General features: G+C 30.4%; 1 protein-coding gene across 1 annotated transcript in view; it reads right to left on the bottom strand.

The window, feature by feature from the left end:
* LOC101901770 (sodium-dependent serotonin transporter) overlaps window positions 1-17,843 on the bottom strand; it is a 42,166-nt gene extending 24,323 nt beyond the window's left edge. Inside the window, exons 1-3 of the mRNA XM_059126255.1 lie at window positions 17,689-17,843; window positions 1,799-2,565; window positions 1,219-1,495 (exon numbers count right to left, since the gene is read on the bottom strand). Of these exons, the coding sequence (XP_058982238.1) occupies window positions 1,219-1,495; window positions 1,799-2,047 (526 nt within the window). The 5' untranslated portion in view covers window positions 2,048-2,565; window positions 17,689-17,843. The remainder of the gene's footprint in view (window positions 1-1,218; window positions 1,496-1,798; window positions 2,566-17,688) is intronic.
* Window positions 17,844-20,495: the final 2,652 nt, after the last annotated feature.

Genomic DNA, 20,495 nt, shown 5'->3' with positions numbered 1-20,495 from the left:
CTTCGGCTGTAGTAGCCATTACGAACTTCAAATACCAAATTTAAAACATTTTCGGTGCATGATGTCGCTGAAATCATCAAAATACCGAATATCGGGAGGTACCGTTATATGGCGGCTATGCGAAGACAATTTTCTGTCATGGGCTGTAGTATACATTACGAACTTCAAATGCCAAATTTGAAACAATTCCGGTGAATAATGTCGCCTAAATCACCAAAATACCGAATATCGGGAGGTACAATTATATGGGGGCTATACGAAGACGTGGACCTTCACAGACAATTTTCTGTCATAGGCTGTAATATCAATTACGAACTTCAAATGCCAAATTTGATACAATTCCGTTGAATATTGTCGCTAAAATCGTCAAAATACCGAATATCGGAAGGTGCCGTTATAAGGTGGCTATGCGAAGAAGTGGACATGCACAGACAATTTTCTGTCATAGGTTGTAGCATCCATTACGAACTTCAAATACCAAATTTGAAACAATTTCGGTGCATGATGTCGCTAAAATGATCGAAATACCGAATATCGGAGGTACCTTTATATGGAGGCTATATGAAGACTTGGTTGGACCTGCACAGACATTTTTTTTCTTCGGCTATAGTATCCATTACGAACTTCAAATACCAAAATTGAAACAATTCCGGTGAATAATGCCGCTAAAATCATCGAAATACCGAATATCGGGAGGTACCCTTATATGGCGGCTATGCGAAAACGTGGACCTGCACAGACAATTTTTTTCCATAGTCTGTAGTATCCATTACGTATTTCAAATACCAAATTTGAAACAATTCCGGTGATCAGTGCCTCTAAAATCATCGAAATATCGAATATCGGGAGGTACCCTTATATGTGGGCTATACGAAGACGTGGACCTCCATGGCCCATATTCAATGCCAAAAGTCCTGCAGGCATAATATACATTTGAGTAAAATTTTTTCAACCTACTTCATTTCGTTCGGAAGCTAGAGTGATTTCCACAGACGGATAGAGGATTAGACGGGAGGACGGACATCGCCAGATCTTCTTAGAATTTTCTCCTGATCCACAATATATATAGTTTGTAGGGCCTATTATGAATATTTCGAGGAGTTACAAACGATAGGACAATCCTAATATACCCTCCATCCTATGGTGCAGGGCATAAAAATGATATCCAGGTGGATATCCTGGCAAAAAAAAAAACAAAATATTTTAACTTTGACTTACCTTTCAATGCCGGACATATTCTACGCCATATACTCAAACAGCCGCAGCGATGAAATTGTCCCAATGCCAATTCCATATAGAAGAGCGGTAATCCGCCAAATACCAACATTATGCAATAGGGTATGAGGAAAGCTCCGCCACCGTTCTGGTAACAGATGTAGGGAAAACGCCAAACATTGCCCAAATCGACGGCAAAACCAATAACGGCTAAAAGAAATTCGGCTTTCTGGCCCCAGGTTTCACGGCGGCGTTCTGTTACGGAAACAACCAAGACCCGCTGCAAAAAAATTCGAAGGAAAAAAACCAAAAAAAGAAATGAGAAATTAATAACGGAAAGAGGAAAGGGAAATGAAATGAATTTATTTTCAATTTCAAATTTAAATTGGAAAAAAATTTCTAAATTTCCCAAGAAAATCCGCCTGGCCGAAAAGATTGATTTCCATTTGGAAATCTGTTTTTCAACTTGGTCGAATTATGTTATCTTTATGCAATAACCCTTTAATATTCAATAATGCCTTTGAATAAACAATTACTTGTCCTCATCATCTTCTTTTTCTTCTTTAACTTTCCGAACACTTACCTCATTATTTGTTAATTTGGGCGCCAGGGGATCTGTGACTTTGGCCGGCGTTGCATTATCCGTATCATCTTCATTCGAGTCATCCTCATTGGGTGGTGATTCTTTGTTATTGCTCCAAGGACTTGTTGTTGTGCCTGCTGTGTTGTTGCTCACTGTTGTTGTTGCTGCTGTCGCGGATGCATTAGTGGCTGTTAAATTATTTGCGAATTCACAACTGTTGCTGCCGTTATTTTTCTTTGAACGTTCCATGGCTAAAAAGCGTTGGACATAAAGAAACCTATTGTAATGCCTATGACAGGATGGTCGTTTCTATTCCGGGGGTGGGTAAATATTTTTTACTTTACTAGGGCAGTAGTTGAGTGTCTGTGTGTGTGTGTCTCTGTGTTTGGGTGTTAAGTTGCGTTACGGGTTTCTGATTGATTAGTTGTGGGCTTTTGAGTTGTTGCTGTCAGAGCTATGGCTTAATTTAGTTACATGACAATCAGCTGGGTAGTAGATCTCTGACTTTGTTTGTTTTTTTCTCTTTCTCTCTCTTGCTCTCCCGCACTCTCTGGCTCTCCTTCTAACTGCCTGTCTGTCTGTCTGTTCTCTGAGTATTCGAATTACAAATTTTGTCACTTAAAGATCATTATCACCAGCCACTAACGTCATCATTAAAGCCACAACCGCTGCCACATGTTGTTGGGGTTTTAAATGTTGAAATTATTGCACATTAAAGTCTGTAATTTTGTTAGCCATGCTGGGTGTCAAATGTCAATATCTACAACCTGTAATATTGAAAAAAAAAAATAAATAAATAGATAATGGAATTATATGGATTAGCAAATGTTACTTTGTAGGAAAAACAGGGCACAGAACATGTGATTTGGGGTGACTTAACTTCAGATTTGTTAAATTGGCGTTTATATGGGGAAATCTTATAGCAAGTTTACATACACCATTTTCAAACGGGTTAATCGACATAAATTACCCAACAAAATAAAGTTAACGCATATTTTTCCCAATCAAATTTATTGAGATTGGTCATTTGTCAGAGTTAACCACGGAAAAAGATCCGTATGTAAACATACTATTATAGTAGGTTTACAGTTAACCATATTTAACAAATCCAATGGCTTTATCTTAAATAAATTATTATTTACGTCAAATAAATTCTCATAACGAAGATCTACCCGGCATGGAACTCTAAAGGTGAGAATACATAAAACGCTTTTTTTGGATGGATTAAGTCATCAGCTGGCTTCGTATAGGAAAAAAATAGTTTTAGGAGCAAAGGAGTTTTAGATTGACATAGTTCGATTTTGGCCCGATATATTCCATCTTCACAGCAGATCTTGTGTTAGTAAAAATAATGGCATGTGTGTAATTTGAAGAGAATCGAATGTTTATTTCAGATTTTATGATCGTTTTGGTTTTTCAAAACTTTGACTCTTTGTGGGGGAGGTACCAGAAGGAATGGTCCGATCTCTACCAACTTTATAACAAATCTTGTGTTAATGGAAATAATGAGATGTACCAAGTCTGAATGAAATCGGATATTAATTTCGCGTTTTATGAGCTTCATGAATATTCAAAAAATTAACACTTTGTGGGGGAGGTACCAGAAGGAGTGGACCAATATATCCCCATTTCTCACCAGACCTTGGGTTAATAAAAATATTGTGATGTGTGTAATTTGAAGACAGTCGGACCTTTATATCACATTTTATAAGAGTTACAATTATTCAAAATTTTGACCCTTTGTGGGGGAGGTACTAGGTAGTGTCAACCGATTTGGTCTATTTTCGCACCTGGCCTAGCACTGATGCAAATATTAGGATGCGCAAAGTTTGAGCAAAATCGGATTATCGTTTCTCCTTCTGTGCAGTAAAATATATTTTTTTTTTTGATATATTTGACCTTTTGTGGGGAGGTACCAGAAGGAGTGGACCGATATTATCCATCTTCGCAGCAGACCTTGGGTTAATAAAAATATTGTAATGTGGGTAATTTGAAGACGATCGAACTCTTACATCAAATTTTATATAAGTTAAAATTATTCAAAATTTTGACCCTTTGTGGGGGAGGTACTGGATAGAGTGAACCGATTTGGTCTGTTTTTGCACCTGGCCTAGCACTGATGCAAATATTAGTATGTGCAAAGTTTTAGCAAAATCGGACTATCCGTTGTCTTTCTATACAGAAAATATTTTTTTTTTTTTTGAAAATTGTAACCTTTTGTGGGGGAGGTACCAGAAGGAGTGGACTACACTTGTTTGTTCTTTTCCGAAGAAGCCAGCCGATGACCTAAGCCAAAAAGGCCTTTTATGTATTCTCACCGTAACACACACATACTATAAAAATGTTTTTTTTTATAAAAAAAGGTTACCACCGGGAATACCCATTTTTGGGATTTTTACTATTTTTGTGGGGATTGTGGTATTTATTAATTTCATAGAAAAAAACTCATTAAAATGTTAAAACATCCAATATTTCCAATATTTCATCATTCCAAGTCATTTTTAGAATCCCAAAATTAAGTTCTACAAATCCCCAATTTTTGGGATTTTTAATTTTCACAGTTCTGATTGTTATTATTAACAGTATGACCTATCTTACTTAGTTATGGATCATTCCTATTATTTTTAATGAAAGATACGGAGGAAATTTTGAAAAAAATTTATACTCAATCTGGGATTTTCGTTCATCTTTTAGGGAATAAAAAATATTATTAATTTTTATGACTTTTTTAGAAAAATATTGCGTGGATTCGGAGGAAAACTCGTTTTTATACTTTTTTAAGTTAATTTTACAATTCCCGAAAAAAAAAATTGAAAATCCCCATTTTCTGGGATTTTTAGTTTTGAAATAAATTTTGTTTAGTAATTTGTATTTATAAAAATAATACATTATATATCAAATATACTACCGTATTTACCATATTTTCATAAATTTTTGAAAAATAAATAGTAATACATAATAATTCCCACTTTGGGATTTTTAAAATTTTTGTGGGTATTGTGGTATAATTTGATTTATAAACATGTTTTATAAAAAAAATAAATAAAACATAATCCACCATTTTGTGCTAATTTTTTTGAAATTCCCAAATTCATTTTTAAAAATTCCCAATTTCTGAGATTTTTAATTTTCTCAATTCTGATTGTTATTAACGACAGTATGACTTATCTTACTTAGTTATGGGATGTTTCTAATATATTTAAGGTAAAATACTAAGGAAATTTTGGAAAAAAATTGATACCCAATCTGGGATTTTCGTTGAATAGATAAATAAAAAAATAAAATTAATTTCTATGACTTTTTTAAGGAAAATATTTTACTTCATTTGAAATAAACACGTTTTTCTACTTTTTTAGGTTAGTTTTACAATTCCCAAAAAAAAAATAAAAATCCCCATTTTCTGGGATTTTTCATTTTTCAAGAAAATTTCTTCCGTACTTTGCATACATCAAAAATACTACATTATTGATGTATAATGTATATACAACTTTATTTATCTTATTTTCATAAATTTTGAAATAGAAGAGATAATACATGAAAATTCCCACTTTGGGATTTTCAACTTTTTTTGTGGGGATTGTGGTATAGTTTGCTTTATAAACATGTTTTATAAAAAAAGACTAAATAAAACATCAAACAAATCCAATAATCCACAGTTCTGTGCTATTTTTTTTTTTTTTTTTTTTTGAAATTCCCAAATTAAGTTCCAAAAATCCCCAATTTCTGATATTTTTAATTTTCAGCATTCTGATTGTTATTAATGACCCATCTTACTTAGGTATGGGGTATTCTTAATATTTTTAAAGCAAAACGGAACAAATTTTGGAAAAAAATTGATACCCAATCTGGGATTTTTGTTGATCTTTTTTGGGAATCGGGGATAATATTAATTTCAAAGGACTTTTTTAAGGAAAATATTGTGTGAATTCGGAAGAAAACTAGCTTTTTACACTTATTAAAGTTAATTTTACAATTCCCAAAAAAAATTAAAAAATCCCCATTTTCTGGGATTTTTCATTTTTCAAGAAAATTTCTTCCGTACTTTGTATACATCAATATATATACTACATTATATATCAAATATACTACGTTATTTACCATATTTTCATAAATTTTTGAAAAAGAAAAGGTAATACATGGGAAATCCCACTTTGGGATTTTCAACATTTTTTTGTGGGGATTGTGAGATATATTGATTTATAAACATATTTTATAAAAAAAAAACTGAATAAAATATTAAAGACATCCAATACTACACCATTTTGTGGTATATTTTTTTTAATTCGCAAATTAAATTCTAAAAATCCCCAATTTCTGGGATTTTTAATGTTCTCAGTTCTAACTGTTATTTACGACAGTATGAGCTATCTTACTTAGTTATGGGATGTTTCTAGTATTTTGAAGGAAAAATACTGAGGAAATTTTGGAAAAAAATTGTTAACCAATCCGGGATTTTCGTTGATATTTTTTATTAATTTCAATGGAATTCTTTAAGGAAAATATTAATGGGATTCGGAGGAAAACTCGTTTTTTAGGTTGGTTTCAAAATTCCTGAAGAAAGTTTGAAAATCCCCAATTTCTGGGATTTTGAATTTTGAAATAAATATGCACATCAAAAATACTACATTACATTACATCACATATTTTACATTATTTGCCGTATTTTCATAAATTTTGAGAAAAAAGAGCAATACATTAGGAATCCCACATTGGGATTTTCAGCATTTTTTATGGGAATTGTGAGATTTTTGAATTTTACGATTTATTTTGAATAGAGAATTGGTAAGGAACCAAAACAGGCTTAATTTAAGTCAATTTTAAAAATTCCCAAATTAAGTTACAAAAATTCCCCAATTTCTGGGATTTTCAATTTTTACGATTCCGATTGTTATAAATGATCATATAACCTTTATAACCTATTTTTCAAGATACATTCTGAGAAAATTAAAAAGAAAAACTATTATTCCCATTCTGGGATTTTTGTGGGATTTTTTAGGAATCAAAAAAAATTAATTGATGAAATATTGTCTGTACCGGTAGAAAAAGACTTTTTAAACTTTTTTATGTTATTTTTACAACTCCCAAAAAAATTAGAAAGATTCCCCAATTTTGGGATATTGAATCTTTCATACAATTTTGTTCTGCATTATAATTATATTGTCAATATTTTTGTGGGAATTGCAGGACTTATCGATTTTAAGATTTTTTTCACGAAAAAAATTTATGTGAATTGATTAAAAAATACAATACTGAGCATTTTCAGTTAATTTTTTAAATTCCAAAATTTAGTCCCAAAAATACCCAATTTCTGGGATTTAAAAATTTTCATTAAATTTGTTTCTGCACTACAATTATACATCAAATATACTTCATTATTTACTTTATATTCATAAATTTGAAAATCTCCACTACTGGGATTTTCAATATTTTTGTGGGAATTATAAAATTTATTGATTTTAAGAGTGCATTTTTTTAAAATTCCCAAATTGGGTTCTAAAAATCCCCAATTTCTGGGATTTTGATTTTTCTCCAATTTTGTCCTGAAATATGATTATACATCAAATATATTACATTTTTAAAACACATTTTTATACATATCACAAAAAAAGGTTATAAATTTAAATCCTCTTTCTGGGATTTTCAATTATTTTTGTGGGATTTGCGGAATTTTTCGACTTTTTGATTATTTTGACGAAAGAATGTCTGTGAAATGATAAAGAAACACAATTCTATAAAATTTAAAGACATTTTTCAAATTCCCAAGTTGGCTTCTTAAAAATCCCCAATATCTGGGATTTTGATTTTTTTTTTAATTTTGTTCTGCACTATTATTACACATCATATATATTCCATTTTTAATCATATATTTATAAATTCCACAACAAAATGTTATAAATGAAAATCCCCTTTCTAGGATTTTCAGATATTTTTGTGGGATTTGCGGGATTTTTTACTTTTTGATTTTTTTCACCATAGAATGTCTGAGAATTGATTAAAGTAAACAATCCTACTTTGTTTAAAATTCCCAAATTTAGTTTTAAAATCCCCAATTTCTGGGATTTTCATTTTTCTTACATTTTGTGCCGTACTAAGATTATACATCAAATATATTTCATTTTTAACCACATTTTCATGAATTCCACAAGAAAATTTTATAAATATTTGAAATTGGGATTTTCAAATATTTATTTGGGATTTGTGGGATTTTTCAACTTTTTGATTATTTTTACCAATGAATGTCTGAGAATTGATTAAAGAACACAATCCTGCACAAATTAAGTACTTTGTTTAAAATTCCCAAATTTAGTTTTAAAATCCCCAATTTTTGGGATTTTTTTTTTCAATTTTATGCTGAGATATGATTATATTCCAAATAGTAACATTTTGACTATTTCCACGAAATAATGTTTGTGAATTGATTAAGGAACACAATCCTGCAAAATTTAAAACCATTTTCATAATTCCCAAATTGAGTTCCAAAAATCCCCAATTTCTGGGATTTTGATTTTTCTACATTTTATGTTGAAATATGATTATACATTCATTTTTAACCACATTTTCATGAATTCCTCAAGAAAATGTTATAAATGAAAATCTCCACTTTGGGATTTTTACAATTTTTGTGGGATTTGCGGAATTTTTCGACTTTTTGATTATTTTCACCAAAGAATGTCTGTGAATTGATTAAAGAAAACAATCCCGCACAATTTGGGTATTTTGTTTAAAATTCCCAAATTGAGTTTTAAAAATCCCCAATTTCTGGGATTTTGATTTTTCTTTAATTTTATTCCGAATTATAATTACAAAATTATTAACCTTATTTTCATAAATTCCACAAGAAAATGTTATAAATGAAAATCCCCACTTTGGGATTTTCAATATTTTTGTGGCATTTGCGGAATTTTTCGACTTTTTAATTAATTTCATCATAGAATGTCTGTAAATTGATTAAAGAACACAATTCTGCACAATTTGAGGAAATTTTCAAAATTCCCAAATGAAGTTTAAAAATCCCCAATTTCTGGGATTTTGATTTTTCTTACATTTTATGCCGTACTAAGATTTTACATCAAATATATTCCATTTTTAGCCACATTTTCATAAATTCCACAACAAATTGTTATAAATGAAAATCCCCTCTGTGGGATTTTTCAATATTTTGTGGGATTTGCGGAATTTTTCGACTTTTTGATTATTTTGAAAAAAAAAAATGCCTGTGAATTGATTAAGGAAAACAATCCCGCACAATTTGGGTATTTTGTTTTAAATTCCCAAATTTTGTTTTAAAATCCCCAATTTCTGGGATTTTGATTTTTTTAAATTTTGTTCGGAACTATGATTATACATAGAATATACTACATTATTAACCTCATTTTCATAAAAAAATGTTATAAATTAAAATCCCTTTTCTGGGATTTTCAAATATTTTTTGGGATTTGCGGGATTCTTCGACTCTTTGATTACTTTCACGAAAGTATGTCTGTGTATTGATTAAAGAAACCAACCTGCACAATTTTGAGACATTGTTAAGATTCCCAAATTAATTTTTAGAATCCCCAATTTTTGTGATTTTTTTTTTTTTTTCAATTTTATGCCGAACTATGATTCTACATAGAATATACTACATTATTAACCTAATTTTCATAAATTTCACAAAAAAATGTTATAAATGAAAATCCCCTCTCTGGGATTTTCAAAATTTTTGGTGGATCCCCTCTGTTAGATTTTCAATATTTTTGTGGGATTTGCGGGATTTTTCGACTTTTTGATTATTTTCACCAAAGAATGTCTGTGAATTGATTTAAAAACACCATCCTCCACAACTAGAATACTTTGTTTAAAATTCCCAAATTTAGTTTTAAAATCTCAATTTTTTTTAAATTTGGTTCTGAATTATGATTATACACGAAGAAAATAGTCCTGCACTATTTGAAGAAATTTTGTGGAATTCCCAAATTATGTTTTAAAAATCCCCAATTTCGGGTATTTTTCAGATTTTGAGTTTTTTGTTAATTTTTTTGTCAATGGGGGTTTCGCCTACCTAACTTTCATTACGAATAACTTCCAGGCTACTTTCTCTAATAATGGTTTTACCGTTAAACTCCCCATCCATTTCCCCAAATCCTTCCAAATGTGCGATAATGTGTGAGTGTGTGCGCGCGAACGAATAATTTCAATATTACCAAATTAAACTATTTGTAAACGTTTAAACATTCTGTAATTAATTGCAATACCCAGTCAAATTGTTTACCCGCAAAATTGTTTCAGGCAATGGGAAGTTCTTGCTGGCCCTGACCTTGACTACAGCCGGCAAAATAATGGTCCATGCATTGGGGAAACAAATTTTGTAATAAATTCTGATATTGAACTCAGATACAAGGTTTCATATCGAAAGGTGCGTATGTGTGTGTTTCTGTATGCAAACATCCACAAATGTAGTTGATCCTTTTTATATCCCTAGCCAATAATGTTGGTGGGAGGATGTAATTAAAATTGCACAGAGCAAGCAGAAAAAAAAAGAAAACAACAAAATGGGAAGTTATAAATTGCATTAAACATAAAAATTAAAATATATTTATGTTTACCTTTTGCTGGGCGGGCAAAAAAAACTAACAACAACAACAAGGACATCAACAACCTACATAAAAATGATGTTAGTTTTTTTTTTCAGAACAATCTGCATAATTGGCTTCAAAAAACATGACTAAATTGAGGGCTTTGTTTACCCAATTCTTGTTGTCATAAATTCCCCTCGTTGTTGTTGTTTTTTTCGTAATCTGATTTTTTATCATTCAAAATTTTTTTTTGTTTTTGATGAATATCAAAATCCACATTTTTTTTTTTGACATCAAAACACACTCGCTCTACTACGTCTTGTGATGTTTGCTGTTTTTTTTTTGTCGATCTTATGGCGCCCAATTCTAAGGTCATTAATCATACGTCAAGACAGATTTAAATCATTCCTAACCAGTTTGCATTAAATCTACTCTTTGTTGTCACCTTAAATGCGATTAAATCTGAAATGTATTTTTAATTGTTTTGCTCACTCGAATTGGTGTTGTTGTTGTTATTGCTGTTGCGTATTAAATGAAACAAAACATACACACAAAAATACAATCAAATTTCTTAGCGCCCTCCCTCCACAAACGGAGCGTTAAAGATAAACAAACAATTGTTGTCTGCTGTACTTCTGACAATAATTAGAAAACAATTTCAAAAATATTCAAACAATTAAGATATTTTTAAACATTTGTTTTGACGATGCTGAACAGTGGGTTGGAATATGACAATATTTTATGAAACAAATATTTGATTAATAGGTTTGAAAAAATTGAAATTTTTTGATAGAATAATATGAAATTTGATCTGTTCCAAAACTGCAAGAATTGATCTGTTGCAGAATTGCTGGAATGTAAAACTCTTTACTACTTTAAAATATTATTTCTTCCTGATATTGAAAAAATTACAAAAATTTTTCCCGATATTATAAAGGGAAAATCGGTTATCGTAGTCAAAACTTTTAGATTCTTGCAGTTCTGGAATATACCAAAAAACTAGTAGATTCTTGTAGTTTCTGGAACAGACAAAATGTTTAAAAAAGGCGATAAATGATTTTCCTTTTATGATATCGAAAAAAATAAGTAGATTCTTGGTATGTTCCAAAACTGCAAGAATGTGTAATTTTTTACTACAATAATCGACTTTTCCTTTATGATATCAAAAAAAAAGCAAAAATAGTAAGTTTCCGCAGATTCTGGAACAGTGCATATTATATTTTCTAAAACTGAGGAATTATCTTCATCTACAGTAATTGTTATCGATAAACAGTTTTTAATAACAAATCTTGCCGACAACAGTTCTTTCCATTGAAAGAAGGACTGCAAACAAGGGGGCTACTTCTCAAAATGTAATCGATAACAATTATTTTCTAGCCGCTTAACCAACAGCGAAACGCGTCTCATAGTGGTAAGTGTGTGATAGTGTCTATCTGGCTTTCGTTTTCACTGCAAATTTCAGATCATTAAGCTCGTCTCGAAAGAGAAAACAAACACATAAATCATAAAACATATGATCTTCGCCTTAACAAGGCAAAACTCACAATTATTTTCTACTTCTAAAATATCGATAACAATTGTTTTCTCCAAAAAACCCATAACTAATTTTTATGAATTTGTTCTATCGAAAAAGTTGATATCACTGTTCGATTGTCCAGTGAAAGCAACTTTTTCTATAGAAAAGTTTTCGATAGCAACTTTTTTTCCACAGAAAAAAATAACGATAACAAATTTGTCAATAGAAAAATTCGTCGATAACGGTTATTTCTTTAGAAGACGTTACAAATAACGACTTTTTCTATAGAAAATACTAACGATAACAAATTTTTCTATAGAAAAAATCGACGATAACAAACATTCTTATAGAAAAAGTCGCCGATAACGCACTTTTCAATATAAAATGCCAGCGATAACAACTTTTTCTTCAGAATAAACCACCGATTATAACATTTTTTGAAGAAAAAGCTGAGAATAACTATTTTTTCTTTGAAAAAGACACCGATAACATGTTGAGTAGAAAAGTTGCTTTTAACAAAGTTTATTTTAAAACCGAAAAACTTTCTCTGCAGAAACAGTTACCGATAACAATTTGTTCCATGGGAGTCTTGATAACAACTTTTTTACATCGAAAAAAAAATAACGATAACACAATAATTTTTTGCTTACAATAGGTTATCGACAACAACATTTTCCACATAAAAAAACCAGCGATAACAACTTTTTCTATAGAAAGAACATTTTTTTACGACTTCTTCTATAGAAAAATACAACAACATTTTTTATAAAAAGCTGAGAATAACAATTTTTTTTAAAGACTCCGAAATCGTCGCCCATAACAATATTTTCTTTAAAAATGCCACAGCTAACTACTTTCCTACAGGAAAAGCCATCAATGAAAATTTAAAAAAAAAGGAAAAAAGATAATCGATAACCACATTTTCTGAGGAAAATGTCGTCGATAGAAATTTTTCTATAAGAAAAGTCGACGTTGTCAACTTTCCCTGCAGAAAAAGTTACCGATAACAATTTGTTCCATGTAAGAAGTTGCCGAAAACTAAATTTTCTGTGGGAAAAGTGACCGATAATAAGTTACACTATAGATACCTTCACCGATAATAACCTTCTGTATAGTAAATGTAACATTGATAACAAGTTATTCTATAGAAAAAGACATCGATTACCATTTGCAACCACTTTTTATGTAGAAACAACAACTGGCACTAATTATTTCTATAGAAAAAGTTACCGATAACTATATTTTCCTTTGAGCTCTATAAAATAAAAATATTCCAAAGCTACTCATTCTGTAGAATATATAATCGATAAAAAAAAACACCAATAATAACAGATATGATCTGTTCCAGAACCTGCAAAAATCCACTAGTTTCGCAATTTTTCTCGATATTATAAAGGGAAAATCGTAGTAAAAACTTTTACATTCTTGCAGTTCTTTTACATTTTACATTGTTGCTTTAAAAGAGACCGATGAAAATATTTGATAAGGAAATCGATGGCAAGTTTTTTTTTCATAAAAAAATAACATTTATACAATCAAATTTTCCACAAAGAAATCAACAACTAAATATTCTTTAGAAAATTGTATCGATAACAAAACTTTTTACATAAAATTCCATCGATAATCTGTTTTTCTATAGGTAATATTGTCGGGAGAAATAAATAGTACGGAAAATGAGGTCGATACTAGTTTTTCTTGCGGAAATATTCTCAATAACCTGGTTTTCTTTTGAATATGTTGTCGATAAACAATTTTTTTACAGAAAATATTGTCGATAAACAACTTGTCTTTAGAAAATGTTGTCGATAACCAACTTTCCGTTAGAAATTGTTGTCGATAACCAACTTTCCGTTTGAAAATGTTGTGGATAACCAACTTTTCTTTAGAAAATGTTGTCAAAAACCAACTTTTCTGTGGAAAATGTTGTCGATGAACAACCTTTCTTTAGAAAAATTTGTGGATAAACAACTTTTCTTTAGAAAATGTTGTCGATAACCAACTTTTCTTTAGAAAATGTTGTCAGTAACCATCTTTTCGTTAGAAAATGTTGTCGATAAACCGCTTTTCTCAGAGAAAGTAGAAATCCAAACCATAAAAATGCTTATTTTTAAAAAAACTATTGTCAATAACATTCTTCAGAAACTGTTATCCATAACAAAACTTTTTACAGTAAATGCCGTCGATAATCTATTTTTCTATAGGAAATGTCTTCGGTAAAAATCTTTCGTAATGAAAATATTGTTAATAACCACTTTTTTTAGAAAATGCCATCGATCGAAAATATCGAAAAAGAAAACAATTTTTTATGCAATAAACTAACAACAAATGGTCCATAAGAAATGTTGCGACAATCGCATGCTTTAAAGAAAGGTTGACAAAAGTTTTTTTTTTTTTTTTTTTAATAAATAGACGCAACATTTTTTAATGAAGAACGATAAGTGATAACAACCTTTCCCCACATTTAAAACATTTAAAAAATGTTAATCAAAATAAACAAATATTTCACGTGATGCATTGTTTTTATGTTTTCAAAGAAAAAAAAAACCGCCAACTCAAAGTTCTGACTCAGTATTTTTGCCTCCGGAATGAAAGTGTTCATTTTAAGTGGTTCCCCACGTAAGTGCATTAAAAAACCAATTATTGTTCGAATAAGTATAAACATTTCTCATAAATTTTATTCACGCATATTCTCAATAAAAAAAAGAACCTAAATTAACATTTATAGGAAAATGTATTTTCGGAAAAATATGAATTATTTTTGTACTAAGAACCATGAATTGTTGCATGTGGATTTAATTGGATGTCAAACAAAAAGAAAGACTAAAAATAGTATCTACCCATGGTACAATGAAGACAAGGTAGGATAAGTTAGAGAAAATTGCAATTGGAGATATCTACCTGTATGGATTGTAATATCAGAACTACTATCAAAATAAATGCATATTTTGGCATTTCAATCAACAAATAAACAAAACAACTTGTTGCATTGAATTTGAATAAATAAATGAAAACGTGAACAATTAATGAAAGATCAAGATTTCTTTTCAAAGTCATGTCCTATACATCTCAAAAAATCTGAATGGGTGGATAACCATGATTTTGAAATAAAAATTAGCATTTCGTGAATTTTTATGGAACCTTTTTTATTATCTCTAGTCTAATTATTATTTTGAAAAAGTTTTTAACACAAATTATACAAATGTGGGCTAATTTAAGTATTTGCCTAAAAGTATGCAGCACACAATCAGGAAATTGTGTCAGAATTATAATCCTTGATTTACAATGTTACAGTACAATGAAATACCATTTGTTCCAAAAGTAGGGAGCAAAAACTTGAAGAAAAGGAATGGATAGAAGTTGTTTTAAGAATAACCTAAAAGAGGGGAATCAAAATCAATGTTAAGGCGAGTTTAAACATCATGTTAGAGTCAAATGTAAAGTGAATATTTCCACAATTATTTTAGCATATCTACAGCATACTTTTCGGCGATCCCACAGTTTTTGAAACTAAAACGAAGCGCTTCGTACCATAGCTTAAATTAATATATTTTTAGCGAAAGCACTGTATAATTATAGTACAAGTATATTATATATGCTCCGTTTTAGAACCTGCAAAAGAATTAACATTTTTACTACAATAACCGATTTTTCCTATATGATATCAAAGAATGCTAAGTTGTACAATCTTGCTGGGTCCAGCATCAGCAAAAATATATTAGATTTGCAATTTTTTTTAATTCTTGGCTTCAAAATTTTAAAAATGTTTAAAAGTTTTTATACCCTCTACCACATAGTGGTAAGGGTGATAGATACCATATATACTTTTGAGGATCTAGATAGAATCACTTTCTGAGTCGATTTATGCATGTCAGTCCGTCTGTACTCCTGTCCGTCCATCTGTCTATGTATTCTTCAGAACAAAATGTGGGTCGCATTTATTATCCGATTGAGATGAAATTTTCTACAAATCATTTGCCTGGCCTAAGGACGAACCCTGTTGAAATTGGTGAGAATCGGTTCAAATTTAGATATGGCTCCCGTATATATTTTCAAACGATTTTGGGTTAATTATGCACCAAATGGCCAATATCTTTCAAAATGACCTGAATTTTGGCACATTCGAACGAATTCAGTCTAGTAGTAAGTACATCAAATTTGGTGAAAATCGGTTCAGATATAACAATAGGTCCCGTATATCCGATTTGGTCTTTAAGTCCCTCACATTCGTAATATGCATGCGACAACAATGATATTTGGTACCAGATATCTTATAGAGCTCGGAAATACGCTTGCCAAATTTTATCGATAACGGCTAAGATTCGGATATAGCTCCCATATATATTCTTAATCCGATTTCAGGTTTATTGTGCAAATAATTGCTAATATCGACCAAAATGGAATGAATTAATCCTTCTCTTCAATGTTATTGGGTATCAGTCAGATACGTCAGATTTCATGAAAATCGGTTCAGAATTGGACATCGGTTATAGTAGTAAAAAGTTTTGCACTCTTGCTCTGTTCCAAAATCTGCAAAAATCTACTTGTTTTGCAATTTATTTTTCGATACTTTTACATTTTTGTAGTTCTGGAAGAGACTATCATTTAAATTCCCAAAATTGTTAGAAATGCTTAAATGTATGCTATAAATATGTTAAATGCGAAATATGAAGACGACACTTTTGGTATGACTCTGACTGACGTTATATATTTTATTTCATCCACAAAAGACCTATGCAAAAAAATAAAAAAATCTATACTTTTTTTAAATATTTACATAAATTTTTTATTTAAAGGAAAAACTACCGTGAAAGCGCTAACTATAATTTTACTTTTTCAAAAATTTGTGAACATTTTTGAAGAACCGGAAAAACATTTTTTTCGATTTTTTTAGATTTAGACAAAAGTATTTATCATTTATTAAGGCAAATAATTTCGGAAAGTTTTAATTATTTTCAATTAATTCAATTGATTTTTTTTTTTCACAAAACCACTCGAATTTAAAATATTGCGAAATTCAAAAAATATTTATTTCTTCTACCAAAATTTAATGTTTTCTTTACCTAAAAGTATGCACCAAAAATGTGTAAAATATCTGAACCATGGTAGAAAAATACAGGTAGATGCATCAACGCTTGGGAGCATTGATATGTCAAAAATTTTGAAATTTCTTTTCAAATATAAGTAGATTTTTATATGTTTTCTAATACGACGTCATTCGGAGGTTATTATAATATGGCTTTTTCAACAATTTTTACAAATTTAAATAATTTTTCATTCAACATTTTCCATTCCAAAATTGGTTTGACAGTTCATTGTCCCAGCAGCTGCGTCGATGCGTCTACCTATATTCTTCTACCATGATCTGAACCCAATGAGAAACTTTTTCTTTGTCATAATTTTTAATTATCTTCAATATATATATAATTTGAATCCCTTTTTGTCTGAATTAAATAAGAAAATATTTTCTCTATGTCACAATTAGAGATTTTTACGTGTTTTTAATTGAAAAAAGTGTCATTAATTTTTTTAGATAAATATAAATTTAAATAATTTAGAAGCAGGAAGGAAATAGTTTTCCTAACGATTTTTAACTTTATTTTTTAAATCAGAATAATTTAGAATTAAAATCCAAAAAGCAAAATATATACATAAAATTCCCAGTCAATTTTAAAATTTAATAACCATTACAAAAAAATTTAAAGTGCTAGAAAATTAAATAATAGAAAATTAAACTCAACAAATATTTTTTTCAAAACTATTTTATTTTTCTTTTTCTAAGATTATGCACCACATAAAAATTTGGAAATTAAAATACAAACCTTTTTAACAATTGCCCCAAAAAATTGTTGGAATATTTTTGAATTCAATTTTTTTCGTAAGAAAACAGTTTAACAATTATTTTCAAACGAAATTTAAACTATTCGGAAACTTAAACTCAATATTTTATTGTACTTTTTGCACTGACACAATTTTTTTCTCTTATATTTTATTATTTACACAAAGTTTTTAAATTTATTTGATATTTTTTTTTTAATAATTTTAATATATTTTTTTTAATTTTTTTACAGTTTATGAAACAAAATTCAAAACTAAAATCGTTACAAAATCCCGTAACGCACACAGCGGACTGACGAGCTAACGTTAACGTGAAGGCCTTTTATACACTCAACGTAGCACGACGAAATATCATTATCATCATCACAAGCATATCGTAAACACGAATCACAAGCGAAGGAACGAACGAAGGAGCCAACAGGATACGGAACCGAGGTGAAATGCCATGGAAAAGATGCGCGCACATCAAATCGAAACAATCAAATGGCTAAGGGTCGCAACAACACAAACTACATGTTTGGATTGTTGGCCTCATCGTAGTATCCTTACAACCGTTAACAACACCCCCCCCCCCCCCTTGCCACTGTTACTACCGGGAATCCTACAAGTGTTAACTGTTGCAAATGCGTGCCTATATGATAATGAGAATGACAAAAACAAAACAACAACAATATCACTAAAAGTAAGATGAAGGGGAAGTTATTTTCTCGTCTAGAGGGGGGCTGGGGTGGCAGTACCCCACTTTAACGACCTGGGGTTTTTTCTAGTTTTTCTTTTGGGGGAGTGGTGTTATCCAAATAAATATTCATATGACTATTCTGATGGCATTGATGCTGGTGCTGCTGCTCATGGCGGGGTTGGTACTAGCGGTCGAGGTGGGAGGAGCTGTTGCAGCAACAAACTGTTGCTACTGATTCCATACTCCAGTTTGATTCCCTTTTGTTTTGTGCCATTTTTGCTGATGATACTTTTTGCATGATTTTGCCACTTCGGTTTTGGATGTGGCCTTCCTTTTATAAACGAGACTAAATGATTTTTTTTATTTCTCTTTAATTTTATATTTCTTCCATATTTAGTTGAAAATTTTAAGGAAAAAAATCAATTAACACTTGTTGCTTAAAAAATTCAAATGCTTAGATCCATAAATATTTATGGTATTGAAGATAGTTACAGAAAGAATTCTCTTCCTGGAGATTTCACTGGGAAGAAGAGGATAATATTTTGCCATTTTAGTGTAACAATTTAAACGAGTTTCATTGAATGTTTAAAGAATTAAGGTGAGAATACATAAAACACTTTTCAGAATGGCTTCAGTCATCGGCTGGCTTCTTCGGAAAATAAAAAAGGAGCGAAGGGCCAAAATCGACCCATGTTAACCTAAAAATCCATTGTTCATCTACGAAGAAGCCACCCGATAACTTAAGCCAATCAGAATTTTTTTGAGAAACATTTATCTTTTTCATTTTTATAGCATACTCTTCGGCGCTATATCACGATTTTTTTTAAACTAAAACAAACCATTTATTGTTAAGCATAAATAAATATATTTATATTATAAGTATAGTAAAAATGTAGCACTATATAGTGTAGATTCAGATTCTTTTAAATTAAACCAGTAAAGAAAGTCCTAAAGTCGGGCGGGCCCGATTTTATGATACCCTACACCACTTTACTAATTTAGTTGAGCTCCACTTAATAATTAAAAGTTTTTATGGGAGAATTCAATCATACACGCTATGATTATAATTATAATTTAAAATTCAAAGGACTAAATATTGCCCATTTGGTGCGAAATTAATTTGAAATCGGATAAAAATATATATGGGAACTATATCCAAATCTGAACCGATTTTGATAAAATTTGGCAAAGATATTTCTGAGCTGTATTTGATATATTTCCCTGAATATCGTTGTTACGGAGTGCATATTACGGTTGTGGGTAACAAATATAACAAATCGGATGAATAATATATATGGAAGCTATAGCTATATCTGAACCGATATTCACCAAATTTGACATACTACCTTCTAGACTAAATTCGGTCGTATGTGCCAAATTCCATCCCATTTGTACAAATATTAGACGTTTGGTGCACAATAAAAGGTAAATCGGACGAAGTTATATATGGGAGCTATATCCAAATCTGAAAATTTGGCATACTTATTTTCAGGCCTAATTTGGTTGTATGTGCAAAATTCCATACTATTCGGGCTGATATTACACGTTTGGTGCACAATAAAAGGCAAATCGGAAGAAGATATATATGGGAGCTATATCTAAATTTTTACCGATTATCTCCAATTTCAATAGGATTCGTCCTTGGGTCAAACAAATGTTGTTTGCAAAATTTCATCTCAATCGGATAATAAATGCGACCTGCATTTTGTTCACAAGGATACATGGACAGACGGACGGACGGACAGACGGACTAACATGCATAAATCAACTCAGAGAGTGATTCTATGCAGATCATCAAAAGGAACTATGGGTCTATCTCGTTTCTTTTTGCCTGTTACAAACAAATGCACAAAGACATAATACCCTGACCACCTTGTGGTGTAGGGTATAAAAATTGTTGGAAGTGCTCAAAAGTATGCTATAAAAATACTAAATATAAACTGTGAAAATTTTATTTTACATATTCCTCTAACAGGATGTGCAAATAAGCCTTAAGCTACCTTTAATCCCCTTAAAGCCTGCTTACATAAGCCAAGTAATTTTCTTTCGAATATTCGAAATTTTTTCATTGCTATTGTATGAAGAATTATTCAAATTTGTAAAATCTCCGAT

Source organism: Musca domestica, unplaced genomic scaffold (assembly GCF_030504385.1).
Source record: "Musca domestica strain aabys unplaced genomic scaffold, Musca_domestica.polishedcontigs.V.1.1 37, whole genome shotgun sequence".
Lineage (NCBI taxonomy): Eukaryota > Metazoa > Arthropoda > Insecta > Diptera > Muscidae > Musca > Musca domestica.
This window is presented reverse-complemented; position numbering and strand designations above follow the sequence as displayed.